Source organism: Coenobita brevimanus, chromosome 74 (assembly GCF_032717465.1).
Source record: "Coenobita brevimanus isolate Jiangsu-jjx chromosome 74, ASM3271746v2, whole genome shotgun sequence".
NCBI classification, from domain to species: Eukaryota; Metazoa; Arthropoda; class Malacostraca; order Decapoda; family Coenobitidae; genus Coenobita; species Coenobita brevimanus.
Genome location: NC_137027.1, coordinates 1,908,004 through 1,925,149, shown reverse-complemented (window position 1 = coordinate 1,925,149; position 17,146 = coordinate 1,908,004). Strand labels below are relative to the sequence as shown.

The window sequence follows — 17,146 nt, the reverse complement described above, 5'->3', positions numbered from 1 at the left end:
CTCTGCGTGACACGCTACATAAATTCCTTTAACCCAGGACACAACTTACTACGTCGGGTGGTAATCATATAACCCACAAATCGACGCCTGGTGGTCTAATGGGTTAAGACGCTCTAACTAGATGCGGCTCGTAAGGCCACAGACCCAGTGAATGTTGGGGTTTATTGTTCATACGGTGCTGTTTAGGAAAAGGTGACCGGTTATCTTCCTGTAAATGTCTGGACTAAATAACATTGTTTTGGATTCTTACGTCCCTACAGGGCAAATACGCGATTAGATACTGGATGGATAAATGGATAAATATATAGCTTAATATAACCCTTTCTCAGCTGGGGGAGAGGGTATTTCCTATTTCCTAAACTGAATCACATCGTCTGGCAGTTGCTAGAATAAAATGGTTAAGTAGGCTCAGTTGCAGGCAATAAAATAGATAATTTTTTTAAGTCGAACAATTACGAAACTCCTTCATGATATTTTGGAAAGTGTGTTGCAGTCGGAAGATGGCGACAATGGGTTTCAAAGTTATTGTTCACTGTCTTGTTAAATATCGTTATGGAGTGAATCGTCATTATGCCTGCAGTCGAACTTACTCTCTATGAACCAACTCAATATACGCTCCAAACTCGACCTTAGTCTTCTGAATTCACTTCCATTTCATTCTTCCCATCCTTCCTGCACAATTTCAATCCTATCTCTTCTTCCCCCTGTCTATCCCTACACTGATCTTCCCCTCATTCTCTCACCCCGCCATTATCTCCTCAGGTTTTCTCCAGTATCAGATCAATTTCTCTTCCTCCCCAGCATTTCCCTTTCCTTCTCAGATTTCCATCCCTCTCCAGTCTAATGCTGTTATCTCTGCTACATCCTCTTCGTCCTTACTCTTACTTCCTTTCTTTCTTTCTTCTCTTTCTTTCGTCTTTTTTTCTTCTTCTTGTTCTTCTCCTTCATCATCATCATCATCATCTTCTTCTACTTCTTCCTTCTCTTCAATTTGTCGGCTTCTTCCTTTCATTTTTGTTTATATTTTTCTTGTTTCTTTTTCATATTCTTGTCCTTGTGATCTTCCTCATCACCAACGTCCTTGCTCAATAGGGATCAGCTGCCTTGATTATATTCTCTGCTTGTCTGTCATCTGCATCCCTCTCTCTCAGTCCTACCATCCCTTTTCCTCTCTCCTTTCTCTTCGCTCTTTTGAATCTCTGTCTTTCTTTCCATCCTTTTCTCCTCTCCACGTTCTGTTACTATACCCTGCTCCAGTTGTCTCACTAATACCCATACCACTTCGTTCTCTGTTCGTTTACCTTATCGTCTTTTTATCCTTATCTGATCCGTTTCTTTTCCTTATATTCTTCATATTCCCTACAGCCTTTGAAATTAATGGATTTTTATTTTGGATTTCTTTTTATTTATTTTTCTTTGAAAGTGATAAGCGTAGTAGGTTCTCGGTCGTCAGCTCGTTTTCTACTACTTGTTTATGTAGAAACTTCATTTCCATTGTATTCATTGTCACTATGCATTCCCCATATTTTGTCCTCTTCGGTCTCTTCCTATAGTTTTCTCCGAGTGGTCGAGAAGACGCTGTCTCGTGGTGGCACCGACATGACTGGGCCATGGAACTGCCCAGTTATACAAACATTCCTTAATCCCTTCCCTATTCCCCGTAAGGAGGATGGTAGCCTGTTGAAGAAGGGTAACTTTGGCTTCCAGTTCACCGAGTTAACGTACAGATGAGCCTGGGTTGCTGCTGCTACTACTGCTACTAGTACTACTACTACTATTACTACTACTACCGCAATTGTCTCCATACTATCATATATTCATCTTTCTCACAGTCTTCTTCTCCCATTCATTTCCTAACTTCACCGTCCCATTCAGACCTACTTCCCCCTACCTCCCCATCAACCCCGCCTTCCAGTGGGCTCTGTCTAAACCTTCTTGCCTAATGAATTCTCCGGTGATCAGCGTCCCCTTCTGTTACCTCAAGCGTGGGGGGACAGGAAAGTGCCATCAGGTCTACTCCGGGATGGTCTAAAATCCCCATCCCGGCCAGTCAGATTCTCGACCTTACTGTTATTGGCGGAGGGAGGGATGGGGGGCAGTCAGGAAGTGGCCTGATTGGCAAGTGACAGGAGGGAGAAAGCCAAGGGGGATCATCTCACCAGGGCAGTTGTTCATGAAGTGCATGTGCCGCAGTCAGCTTATTTTTGTTTACATTCAGAGCTGACTGGACCAGAATATTTCAAACACAACTTTTCACCACAACAGGGGAATGATGCGAATACTGCAGAACGACTGACTGACAGACTGATTCACTGATTTATAGAATTAAGAAATACAGAATAGAGGGTTCAAAAGGTTACGAGAAAATTAAGTGATACAGAGAGGAAGATAATTTTGGGAGGAGGAAAAGGAGAAAGTTAGTGTCGCAGATGTAGCAAATCGTACAGTCCAGACCTTTCCAATAGGTGGTGGGAGGCGGGGATGATGGGAAGAGAGGGGGAAGTAGGTTTAAATGCAACGATAAGGTGAGGAAATAGTAGGTACGAAAAAGCTATGAAAAAGACGAATATATAAGCCATTTTATTAGGTTTTCGTTACTGTCAGATAATTATATTCAGCTGAGGAGAAACTTTTCCAACTGGATGGGCTGGATATAACCTTCATTAATCCAATACTTACTAGGCAACTCGCCTTGTCTAAGTAGAATCGGAAGGCAGCATGATTTAAGAAAAGAGAAGTTATCGCACTGAACCTGCTTACAGTTTAGAACCTACTGTTGTGACAGATTCTGCGATATTCACAAATATTCATCTCACAAATCAGAATACACATAAATGAAAGAAAAGATTGTAGTAGTGAAGGTATGTATACTTATTACATGCCAATGCCTCCTTCCTACCTTCCTTCCTTCCTTCCTCCCTCCCTTCCTTCCTTATTCGCTCACATCCCCCGCCCCCCACTTCCACCACAACCTCCCCCCCGCCATCACCACATTCATTATCTACCTTACACAACCCTACACACAGCTACCATTCACATGATCTCTCTCTCTCTCCCTCTAATATCTATCAGTCAGTCTGTCTGTGTATAGGAATGAGTGGTAGCCAAGCCTGTGTGTGTGTGTGTGTGTGTGTGTGTGTGTGTGTGTGTGTGTGTGTGTGTGTGTAGGTTGCTTCAGATATTCGTTCTTTCATGGAAATTCTACTTAAACTTCTCTCACGGCAACGAATGTACAAACTAAGCTCCAGCTACATGAAAACACAAGTCATTGCTTCATGTGAGATTGTGGTATTATTTTGGATCATGTCCCCAGTGGTTTAGCTGCATTCATTTCCTATGAACCGGGTTTTGAAATAACTTGTATATAGCTCTGTACTTTCTTATTACAATTTAACATTTCCTCCCTCCATTCCAACTGCCATCCTTTCTCAAGTACTCTTAGACTGTTTTTCCAGCACCTCGTTCTCGGTCTTACTCTCCTCATCCTTCCGTAAGTCTCGCTCTGCCATTCCCAGGTGTCCACAATGTCAAGGTCGACTGCACAGGAATGTCGTGACAATGGGAAAAATGATTTAATTCCCACAAGGACACGAAAAAATAATTAATCGTGCTGACAATGGCATTATTGGAGTGCCTCTTCCGTTAATGGCTTTTGTCATGTAATAGGAATTATTACTTTACTTTGGTGTTGGATAAGTACGTATTCGGTTCCTGATTTAAGTGGAAAATTAGTGAATGATTGTTTTTATTATGCTTGCTTTCCGTTGCTCGATTTCATTTTTTATTTAGATTTTCTTTTTCGTCTTTGCATTATTCATCTTCCTCCACAATATTTTTCTCTGCTTTCTCCTCTGTCAAGTATTCTGCCCGTCACTCTGTTTCTTTTATTCATCGTCTCAGTTCGAGGATGTCATTTATACTTTATTCTTGCTGTTCCCAGACGATTTCCTGCTTGATATTATTTCTTTACTGGATGGTTAGATATAGCCTTACTTAACCCCAACAGTGCGACAGGTCTTTCCTAATGTGAATATAATAATCTGATGGTAGAGGAAATAAACTGAACTAAATCATAGTAAAAGAGTTTAAATCATGGCTAGGTCACCTTGTCTTCTGGTTTGTTTATTTGCAACTCGACAGTTTGTTATTCTCTTTTTGTTTTGTATTTTCTCTCTTGTCCCATCTTTCACGCTGCTTATGTTCCACGTTCAATTACAGTCGCAGTAAATTAAATGAATATATACAGACAGGGACGAAATTTCGACTACTGTTTCACTGCGTCCACTGCACACTTGCGGCAGGTCCATCACTTTCCTTCCTGAGGTATAACAGCAAACAGTATCATACATGGGCAGAGAACCTTTTTCACCTTAGCAATATTTGGCAGTAGAAGAAAGTGAGAGGTAGAAAAAGCGAGATGTTGGCGAATTTTTGCCCTCGATAGTACCTTATTTAAAATTCTCTCCCATTCATAGTGTTTCATTCCCACAAAAAGCCTTACAGAACAGCCTGTGGAGGCCAGAGTTCGCCCTCGTGTTCCGTGTTGACATAACCGAACCCTGGGAACACAAGGAACACCGCACATCACACGACTCTCCCACGATGCTTTAATAACACCTGGGAATGAATGGGCATCTGCCGAGGGCTGACCATGAATGAAAACAAAGCGTATTAATTTTGTCGCTTTGCTAATTCATATTGTAGTGTTGTTTTACGCAGGAAGACGGAGCAATATTCTTAAAGCCCGCAATACTTCCTCTTCCAAAGCAGTAATAAATGAAGCCTAAATGACGATTATCTCACTTCAGTATGCCCGGACACATTATATTTCAAAGTCATTGGGAAGCAAGCAGAGGAAAAGGCTGAGGAACAATGCTTCCGGGTTCACTCTTGGTATACGTAAAGAGCTGAAAACACCAGTTAACTCTTACCTTTTAAGTCAATTAGCGAAATTAACGCGTTCTCTCTGACTTGCAGTTATAAGTTTATGGAAGACCTGTGATGTCTTGGCCGTCCTATAAGCTCATGATTAACTAATTAAGTAGTTGCTCCAATTACCAATATAAGTTTAATGGTAAAAAAAAATGCATTAAGGTCCATTACAGTAGTAGTTATGGTTGCAAATCCAGGCTCGTCTAACCGTGAACTCTGTGGACTGCAGGCCAAAGTTACCCTTCTTTCGCGGTCCACCATCCTCCTCTCGGGGATAGGGAGGGGATTGAGGACGTGCATATAAACGGGTAGCTCCACTGGCCGGGCATATCAGTGCCACCACGCGAAGGCGTTCTTCTCTAGCACCAAAAACCATAATTAGGAAGTACAATGAAATAATCCTGAGAAAATCAGGCAGGTAACTAAAGAATGCATTCATCCAACACAGTGGCCGTCTTCAGCTAATGCACCGGCCGCGCAGGAGGCCCTTTTAATTCAACTACAACAAATTTTATCAGAAATATAAGCTGATAAAAATACAACTGGAAGAAAAATAAAATCTCGAGCATTCAAAAGTACATCTCCTATGACCTGAAATTCTAATCGTTCATCACAACAAAACACCAGCATAACCCCTGACTTAACCAATTTCCTCATGTTGTTTTAAGGTGCGAGTAATGGATGATCTCCTCCTCCTATTATGGATACTACGCTTTGAATTTATCTTTTTTATACTGTCTCTCCGAACACGACAATTTTCAAACATAATTTTTCATTCTCATCCTCTCAGCAGAGAAGTGTCTCGTCGTAGCCAGATTAACCCTTTTACCCCGAGGACGGATAACATTTCGTGTTCTTGCTGCCTCCAGACAATATTTATTCATCCTGGGAGTGACTTTTCAAACTACAGATGTTAAGTGTAGCCTTCACTAACCCCTTCACTACTAAAGATATGTTTGTAGTTGAAAATAATCGTCTGGAGGCTGCAAGAAGAATTTTAACTCGTCACCAGACTGAATAAGTAAAATTCCCAATCCGTGGACTGATATGATCTGGTATGGAAGCTTAACCTCTCTTAATACTGCGACGTGACAATTTTTAACCACACACATACGTATTCTCCATTCCCATCCTCTCCATAGCACAAAATCGTCCCGTAGTAGCCAGACTGAGGGTAATTTCTGAGTGGTTCTGGAGATTTCGTGACACACCTTTCCTACCGATTTATTTAGCACATTACAGCTTGCATGTTTTTGGTGCAAACTATGTCAGTATCAAAACTTTTAATATAACCTGTAAAAAGGTTTAATGAGCAATATCAATCGCTGAGGAAGAGGTGCTACGGGCTCCTATACCATTCCGGAAACAGACCAGACTTCTCCCCCTCTTTACTGACCTGATCTTGTGAGGAAGTTGAACCTGGCGTGCTTGCTGACGTACGGTGAATTCCCCGACATCATGATGGCCGAGTCTGAGTCGCTGTGGTACCCGCTGACGTCACTGCCTCCCTCGTCCTCCTCGGCCCCGGCACCTCCACCGTCCTCCTCCATCGCCTCCTTCAGCATCTCCAAGACCTGGGGGAAGAAGGAGATAATGGTGGTCAGGAAGATGAGACAAAAGGGTGATGTGATTCGGTTGATTATGATGAGTGTGTGTGTGTGTGAGAGAGAGAGAGAGAGAGAGAGAGAGAGAGAGAGAGAGAGAGAGAGAGAGAGAGAGAGAGATACTACTTTCTACCGGTCCGATGAAATTTCCTTCAAACTTTTCAGTACTGTACGGCGCTGCTTCTCTCTGTTTGCCTGCACGGCATACAGAAGAACTGGAAGAATGACATACATCCGTACCATCTTTTCTTATAAACATTACTTGGGTAAAAACATCACTTTACTCTTATTGACCACCTCCCTGGGACTGCAGTGTCTGGGTGGCCTGTGCATCTTGGAGCGCTGTGTGACTCTTTAAACTGCGGTGCGAATGAGACAGAAGTGAAGAATTACATCCATCTCAGAAAATGACATCCCAAATACAGTACACATAGGGAGGCAGACAGTGAGGGAATTGCGCTGCGCTGTGTGGCGTATGAACGGTTTAGTATCACGTCGCTTGCTTAACAACGTAACTGCATCAATGATCCCTCAGACCCTCCCATTATCTCACATTACGGACGCGAACCTAATGTTGTAATAAGTATGATCTGCAGGTAATGTGTCATGCAGGAAAAGACAAAATAGAACCTTGTTAAGATCCTTTGTGTGAGTATTGCATTCATCTTAGCTTTCATCACATTACAGAAATACATAAAAAGGAAAAATATAAATTAAAAAACATTTCTGTTAGGCTGGCTGGGTTGGTTAGGTTAGGTCTTGGGGTCACTAAGTAAAGTTAGGAGTACAATAGGTTCGGTCATGTTGGTTAGACTGGATTACGTTAAGGTTAGTTTGGTTAGGTTAGATTATGAAGGTTGTGATGAATTATGATGATAAGGTTAGGTTTTAGTGACTGGGATGGACGAGGAGTTGAGAGTACTACTTTTTCGTCACCACAAGAAATTTAGGTTGTTATATACAACACAATTATAGAGCCATGAAGATAAAAACCTTAAATGCCAAATGTACTTAAGCTTTATATATCACGCTGACTATTTGAGGATTTCTTTCAGCTAAACAACATCATATGGGTGAAGTCAAAATGAAAGGCCAATGTCAACTGCAGAGCCCTTCAGCTAATGCCTTTGTGTGGTGTGGGAGGGTGATTCTCTGTGGTATGGCGTGTGAGAGGGATATGGTGTGGTATGGTGTGGTGTAGTGTGGTATAGTGTAGAATAGATTTGCTGGAGTATCTAAGGTCTACGCGTATGAAGTTTCCCTCTCCAGAAAATCTTTAGTGAGACTCAGACGGACAGAGCCGCTATTGTAAGTGCTCCCGCTTAAAGAAAAGAGAAGAAAAGAATGAGAATTTACCGACTCCACAGATGAACCGAACTGTAATCCAAACCCAAACATAAGGCCCAACTTCAGAAGCATGACATCAAGGAACCAACACTTTAGCCCAGGAATTGACACACGTTCAGGTGATTGGGTGATTGAGGAAGCTGTGAGGAAGGGGAGGGGGGGAAGGAGGCGTGTGGTGGCTCGGTTAGTGGTAGATTTATGCGGCGAGACGGGGAGGGGGGGATAGGTGGGGGGCTGTTCCTGTGTTGGGGGGGGCCGATTGTGGGAAAGTATGATAATATGTTTGCCTCTGTCGTAGTCTTCTCTCTCTCTCTCTCTCTCTCTCTCTCTCTCTCTCTCTCTCTCACTCTCTCTCGATACATTCCTTCCTTTATCACTTTCTATTTTCCTTCCAGTTTCTCTCACTCGCTCAGTCTCCACTCTCTCTCTCACTGGTTCCTTTACTCACTCGCTCACTCTCTCTCACTCCCTTCCAAGTCCCTCTCTCACCTAGAATTACACCCCTTGTCCTCAATTCCGACTTCTTTTCATCAGCACTTCCTTCCCTCCCTAGCTTCCTACTCAGCACTCCTTAGCACCTCTCTGACCTAGTTTCTTTTGTCTGTCTATCTGTCTGTCTGTCTCTCTCTCTCTCCTCTCTCTCTCTCTCTCTCTCTCTCTCGCTTTCTAACTCCTCTGGCACTCCCTCCTTCCTTCTGAGACAAATCCCAAATCACAAATAAGAATATTATATGAACCAGGATGTCCCCAGGTTTCTTTTGGCTTATTTCTGTGTAGGAGGTGTGGTGGGTCGTGGGATGAGGCGTCGTTACTGAGTAGGGACAGATACGCCTGGAGGTCTTCTTGCTTAAGATGATCCCTCACATGATGTAGCGTCAGACATTAAGAAGACAGATACATAGCTACAGAAATAGCTAATAGATGTATGAGATAGATACAAAGGGATATAAACAGACAGATAGATAGATAGATAGACAGATACATGGGAAAGACGGGTAGGTAGATAGACACATAGATATATACGTGGATGGATGGATGAATGGCCAGATGGACTGATGGATATATAGGTAGATAAGAAAACGATAGAGATAAACATTTGTGAATAATGGCACACACACACACACACACACACACACACACACACACACACACACACACACACACACACACACACACACACACACACACACACACACACACACACCTCACGCGCCAACACGCATTTCCTGTTTGAATTACTCGCGTGTTTGTTGGTATCAAAGAAGCCGCTATTTCTCGCCTGCATTTTTTTCCTTTACCATGATGTCGTTCCCTTTATTTTATCATTTCTTTCTCAGGGTGATTTTTCTTTAATTTTGACAAGATTTTTCACATATAGATATAGCTTACACTGACTACCACTACGACCACCACAACCACCACCACCACTACTACTACTACTATTACTACTACTATTACTGCTGTTGATGATGACGATGATGATACTGATGATACTTCTATTACTACTATCACTTCTACTACTCCTACTACTATTATTACTACTGTTACTACTACTACTGCTACTACTACTACTAGTACTACTACTTTACTACTGCTGCTGCTACTATTAATTCTACCCCTACTACTCCTACTGCTACTACTGAGACTGCTGCTGCTACAACAACAACAACAACTACTACTACTACTACTACTATTACTCCCATTATTCCTCCTTCTCATCCTTCTTTTCCTCCTCCAGTTACTACTACTACAACTGTTACCACTACTTATCTAATATCTCTACATTCGGTCATTCTCTCCTGGTCTTATCACTTCCCTCATAATTTCCTCAACACAACGGAACATAAAAGAAAATCATTGCTCAAAGATTACTTCCTATGTCATGATTTGATGGAGAAATATACATGGAATTTGAGAGGTCTGTTCCTCATGGACTGGTTGTATTATTTAACCATTGTGGGTGTGAAAGAGAGAGAGAGAGAGAGAGAGAGAGAGAGAGAGAGAGAGAGAGAGAAGCTTGAATAAGGCCAGTGATGTTGCAAAAGGATAAGTAAGCAACATCAGAAGAGAAAGCACTGACGAAAACTGGGCCAAATTTGGTTAACGCATTGTAATAAAAAGCAGTTCACCTTCTTCTTGTGGCGAGGGTTTGTGAAAAAAGAAGATGGAAGGATAATAACTAGAGGGAAGGGGGGGGAGAGAACGAAGGAAGGACGGAGAAAGAGGGAGAAGGGGAGAAAGGAAGGGGAGGGGGGTAGAGAAAGAAGAAAAACGCGTGACTGGGGAGTGGGAGCGGGAGGGGAAAAGGTACAATAAAGGGGAGAAGAGATGCATGCGTAGGGAGAGGAAGAGGGAGAAGAGGGAGAGTGAAATGGAGAGGGAATGACGAGAGGGAGAGGAAAAGGGAGAAGATGAGATACAAAGAAAGACAGGGGAAAGGAGAGAGGAGATGGAGAGTGAGTGGGAAAGTACAAAGGAAAGCAAATAACAAGAGACTCATTGGCTGTTTTGAAGATATGTGTTTTAGGGTAGGCCACAACTAAGAAAATATTTTGTGAGTCGAAGAAAATGAGGGAATAAAAGAAGTAAGAAAAAGAGAAATAAGAGATAGTAAACAAAGACGAGGAGGAGAAGAAGGAAAGGGGCACACGGAACGATTGCAACGAAACGTGCCAAATTTCCCCTCACACAGGGAGAGGGAAACAAAGACGGTGATACAGACGCTGTTTTATGGATAAGGCGGTTATGTTGCGGAAATGGGTTGGATAGATGGATGGAGGGATGGTTCAGTGAATGATTAAACTGATAAAAGTATGCACGGATGGACAGATGAATGGTCGAATGGATGGATATAAGGATGCCGTGATGGATGGATGGATGGACAGATTGATGGATGGTCCCGTGGATAGTGTGATGGTTGGACGAAAGGTCATTATGATATCATGATGGATGGATGGAAGGATGGACGTATGGATGGATAGATGGAATGATGGATGGATGAACAGACGTATAGACAGAGAGATACACAGAGACATAGACAGATAAACAGACAGATAGACGATGGGACACTAGCCATAAATCAGGACCCACTTCATTAATTCGCTAAAAAAAAAAAAAAAAAAAAAAATTGCTTATCTCCACTGTGGTCGACCTCACTTCCTTCCGTCACCCCATTCTCGGTGCAGGAAATGGTTTTGTAGTCTTGACCTGATGAGGAGATGGTGTTAGTTCCTGGTTTGGTACGACGAAGGGGTGGGTGGATGGATAAATGGATGAAAAAATGACTGAATGGATAGATGGATGGATGGATGAATGGATGAAAGAATGAAAGAATGAATGAATGAATGAATGGATAGATTGACAGATGGATGGATGGATGGATGGAAGGATGGATGAAAGGATGAAAGAATGAATGAATGAATGGACAGATGGATGGATGGATAGATGGGTTGAAAGACAGACAGACAGACAGGCATGCAGATAGATGGACAGACAGGTAAAAAATCATAACGAATTGATCTTAAGTGGTTTTATAAACGGATTTAACGTCAGAATCCATATTTATAACCACACCTTACACCATCTGCCTCTACTTGTTTTTGTAGGAAGAACAAGGGACATGGGAAATACTTTCACATATTCCTTTCCTTGTACTACCTACATATATATCTTAGTTACGACATTACATTGATTTTAAGTGTGTCTGTGAATCTCGGCTTTGACAACAGAGACAAGCCAAGTACCCGCCGCAACGTGACACGGAGATAGTCAACCTTCACCGCAACGTAAAACGGAAGCACCCAACAATGAGCAACCTTCCGCTCAGATATACTGTATACTGTACTCCGCTCTCGCTTACCCCTTCCGACTCCCTTCCTTACCCCCTTACCCCTCCCAACCCCCTCCCTTACTCCCTTACCATCGCCCTCTCTCTCCTTACTTCTTTCCCCCTCCTCCTTACCCCTCTTCCAATCCCCCTTTTCCATCTTGCTCCTCGTCTCTCCCCCACTCATTTTCTTTAACTTCTTTGTGTCTTCTTCCATTACTCATCTTCTTTGCCTTTTCCTTTTCGTATCACTTTCCTCCCTTACCACATTCTCTTCCCTCTACTTTCTTCTCCCCATCACCATTATTCCTATCTCCCTCTGTCCCCCCCCCCCTATTTCTTCTCTCTTCCTTGCACCTTTTTTTCCCCTTTACCTTTTCCTTCCCCTCTTTCCTCCCTTTCCGCATCTTGAACTATTCCAAGCCCTCCCCCTCCCCCCCCCTCTCTCTCTCTCTCTCTCTCTTCTTGTTTACCTATCCTGAGCCTGACCTTCTAGAATAATTATCATGCTCATAACATACTCTGAAGCAAATAACCTCGAAAGGATCAATAGGTCTGTTCGGTGTTCGTTTTTTAGTGTATATTGAGTCCTATATCCTGCCCTATCCTTTCCATTCTCTCCCTCCTCCACCCTATCTACCCATCCTCTTCCATCTCCTATCTTTCCTCGTCCCTTTCCCTCTACTGTCCCTGTCCACCTCCTGTTCTTTCGGTCTTTCCATCCGTCCTTCGTATCCCTGTTCCTTTCTTCCCACCTTATTTTCTACCTTTCCTACCCCTCCCTCTTCTCTCCGTCGTCCAATCTTTTTAACTCTTCTCCCCGCTTCCCTCCCCTTCTCCTCCTCGTTCATCTACCACCTCTTCCCGTCTACCCCCTCATACCTCCATTTCCTACCCTCCCCCTCCCTATCCTTTACCCCCAACGCCCCCTCTCTCAACCACGACAGCAAAACAATGGGGCACTAAGCAGCGGAAGAACAACTGCAGTAGGAGTGGCCGCACAACGCTTCTAAGGAAAAAATAAGTGTTGCCTCCCTCACAACCACTCGTAAACAGCCTAAGTACGTATCATTTGCCGTGAACTTCATGTAGCTGGAAAAATTATGAGGATGTTCGAGAGTCGACGAAGCACAAACAGTTATCGTACTCTACATCACGGTATTTGGCCCAGTTTATATATCTACCTGCTAGTCAATCTGTTTCGCTGTTTGTCTATCTATTCATTTACATTTCTGTCTGTCTGTCTGTACTGAATCTGTTTATACCGGTTCATCTGTCTGAAACGGAACAGTGAGTGTGCATAAAAAGTTGGCGGGAGAATGAGGTGAGAGGAAGGGAGGTGGAGGTCGCACAATCTCCCCTTCTCAGATCTACAGTTTAAAAAAGGTATTTCTCTCGGTTTCCTTGTGCAGTCGATAGATATGAATCTATCTTAACAAAAATAAGATGACAAACACCGAAAACCAAATGGCATGATAAAGTGGAGTACATGAGGGAGGACGACTTGGAGTAGTGATGAGTTATGATAAACTCCTAGAATAGGCGTCTGGTATGAGATATTTCCATCACATATACGTATAAAAAGGTATTACTTCAAGCTGTTTGTCCCACTTCGGTAGCTACATTTTGTTTCCTTCTTGTCCATTGTTCTACTCCCCTCACTCTGCAGGCTATACGGTAAACTGCGGCGGTGTTTGTGGTGTCAGTAAGCCTGATAGCGGTGTGTGTTAGGTTAAGTTTTGAAAAGTAATATGCTGTTCATATATATATATATATATATATATATATATATATATATATATATATATATATATATATATATATATATATATATATAGTTTTGTTTCAAACATTTACCATATCTATTATTTATACTTGTTGCGTTTATCTATGGCATACGTATACACAGCAACCTTAATCCCAACACACACACACACACACACACACACACACACACACACACACACACATACACACACACACCTTGATCTATATTTCAGGAGTATATACTACATAATGAAGGCATAATACCATAGCAGGCCTGGTAACAGCATTATCTTCGCTGTGCATGCATCCATATTAGCACTACTTCCATTAATCGTAATCCTGCACGGCTTTTTTCCAGGTTTAGTGCAGCAGGTAAGCCTTGAACACAGCACAGTCGGGGACAAAACTTCGTCTTATATTTCATCTCTTTTGCTTCTCTGTCGGTTAATATTCCTAGGTTAAGAAAGTTTGATATGCTCCTCTGCCCATAAATTATCTCTTCTTTTATATGGTGTCTGGGAGGAAAGTGATAGACATGCCGTAAGTGTGAAGTAGACACAGTGGAATAGCTAGGAAACTATGTCCCTGGCAGTATGTAAGAAAGTCATGTACAGTTAACGTAAAAGGTCCCTCACACGCACACACCGCCTCACCCGTTCTCCACACACCACATTCCTCACGCCTCATACCACCACTCCTGCCTACCCCTGCTGTCTTGGAATGTCTCACGTTTCTATTGCCATACTTTAGCTTATTAAAAAACACTCTGGTATACTGTATCATTCCCAGCATCTGAAACCTCACAGCAATGCCCACAATTATTTTTTATACTCTTGTTTTTCCTTCCTCTGTTCTGTAATTATAAAAAAAGAAAAATAATGCACAACACGTATCACGTCACTGCACTATGTTACAACACTTACCAAAGCAATCCAACATATCCCAGCCAACCCCATCATACTACAGCATATAAAACCTCAATCTTCCTGAATATACTACTCGCACAACACAGCTTATGGCAAAATACTTCACAACAATCAAGACAGTTTCCTATGTGCAAGCATATCTCGTGTTTTCCAATATACTTCACTCAAACTAACACACTCTGAGTACTCTTAACCACACTTCGATATACCTCATCACACACACACACCAACATAGCTCAGCATGTGGCTTAACTCCCTTTGCTGAGTGCTCTTGCTAACCTGATATGCAGGTTGGCCACGTAATGATCACGGACTTTTCATAACCTACCGTCTGAAACTGGAGGTCTCATGCACTTTCGCCCTTCCAGTTTTAGCTCCTTCAGTTCGATGACGTATTATCTATTTTATTCTTGCTATCCCCACGCGATTTTATTCAGCTTAAGATAGTTTTTTGGTTCTATATGGAGGGATAAACTGCAGCCTTCATTAACCCCTTAAACTAAAAAGAAAAAGAGAAAAAGGAAAAAAAAAAGACGTAACCTATGGGATTGAAGGGCTTAAGAAAATATCCATACGTTCGTCAGGAAAATTCAGCTTCACGTGCATTCCACAGCATATCCCGTCATCCCTATATATATCTCAGACTTCAGCACACATCTGCACTTCTCACCCTCACTTGAGAATATGCTTGTCCTTAACCTCTCCCTTACCATTACACTTCCATCACTTTACCCCTCCTTTACCATGAGTCTTCCATCCATCCCTCACCCATCCACCACTTACTCTAACCAGGGAGAGTCGGTGGTACGATGGTTAGCACATAAAGCTCGTAAGTGGAAAAGCCTGAATTCGAATCCCGGGCCGGTCAGACTATTAGGTGCAGTTAGTTTCCCTCTTGTCCTTGTTCATTCTGTAGTAACATAAGGGATCTGGATATAATTTGTCTGTTGTGAGTCGTGTTCTAGGGGAAGGTTGTGGCTTAACGAATACTTGATAATGATTTGATTTAGTGATTCTCATGAAGGCGATAAGCATTACTCCAAGCCTTCTTAGTCTACCCCACCTTTGATTAAATCTCTCTCTCTCTCCCTCTCTTACACACACACACACACACACACACACACACACACACACACACACACACACACACACACACCACCCTTACCCATCAATCCCCCAGCATTATAAACCTTGCATGTATCACCATTCCTCTCCATCACTGCCCCACCCTCATGTCTCTGCCTTCCTCCTCCCTCTTCCTTCATCCTGTTGCTCTCTCTCTCTCTCTCTCTCTCTCTCTCTCTCTCTCTCTCACTCTGAAATATCTACCTAATCGATAAGCATTAATATATATATATATATATATATATATATATATATATATATATATATATATATATATATATATATATATATATATATATATATATATATATATATATATATATATATATATAATGAATTAAACATATACATTGAACCAGGATTCGTTGGGGCGTGGATGATGTGTAAATGAGTGTGTGGCTCACTTCACTGGACATGCTGTTGAAAATTTTCCTGCTTTCGTACTTTCTCCTTTGCTATTTTCTAGAAACTACTTCACCCCATCCTTTGGCAGGAAAGAAAGTCGTGGTGATAATGATGGTGATGATGATGCCAGTGGTGACGATGAGGATGAGGATGATAGTGATATTGCTGTTGTTGTTGTTTTTGATGATGATGATGATATTATGACGATGACAGTGATGATGTTGATGATGATGATGATAATTATGATGAAAATGATGACGATGACAGTGATGATGTTGATAATGATGATGATGATGATGACAATGACAGTGACGATGATGATGAAGATGAAAAAGATGAATGTCAGTGATGATGCGGATAACTCTCCACCGAGCTTATAAACTCTCCTTCCAACACTTCAATCGTGCAAGGTGCTGTTTCTCTCTTAAATAAAACTTCTTGGTTGTACGAATCGCAGATAACTGTCCTCGTACTGAAAGGGTTAATACCGAAACCAGACCTCCCATTGGCACAGGAAAGTCTGTATGGTTCGTGTATCTATGTATCTTCTTAGCTAAAAATACAATAATCATCCCCAGTAGAAGTCATTCATTCATTCATTCATTGCCAGACGCCATGTATCCCAAACGGGGTGGTCAAGGGCTTAGAGTTCATTGTTTTACAGGGAGGGGCAGTAATTGTGTGAAAAACTATGCCATATTTCGCTAACTACGAGAAGGGATCACCACGCTGGGCCCTGGAGTCTGTGTGTATGTGTAGGATATATAGGAATTCTCTTAGTTTGTTTGTTTGTTTGTTTTTTCTACAATAACAGAACAGAGGAAGGAAAAAAAATAAAAAAAATAATAATCATCTTGTGGTAGAGGGAAGAATATAAAAAATGATGTCATCGTCCTGAATGGGTTGCTAATGAGACCAGGCCACCTCACTCTGCCCTGTAGGTGTGTGTGGTCCGTGTATCTGTGTAACCCTATGTAACTCTCTCTCGTGTTCCACCTCCGCCCCAGGCTTTGCCCACCCTCCATTAGGTTTCACTCTCGTAAGAATGGATTTAGGCTTGTAGGGGTGTGCTCACCTTGTGTTACGGAGAGAGAGAGAAAGAGAGAGAGAGAGAGTTACTTACAGACACTCACTACAAAGACTTCGCGGTCCTTTCTAGTTGGGTCGGCCTTATTATTAACAGAAAGGCATACTCTCAGATAGTCCTTGTTTCC

At 42.2% G+C, this 17,146-nt stretch overlaps 1 protein-coding gene across 1 annotated transcript in view; it reads right to left on the bottom strand.

Moving 5' to 3' along the window:
* Positions 1–17,146, bottom strand: part of LOC145407776 (uncharacterized) — a 274,264-nt gene that overhangs the window by 73,223 nt on the left and 183,895 nt on the right. Inside the window, exon 2 of the mRNA XM_080278645.1 lies at positions 6,329–6,506. Coding sequence (XP_080134771.1) covers positions 6,329–6,506 — 178 coding nt within the window. The remainder of the gene's footprint in view (positions 1–6,328; positions 6,507–17,146) is intronic.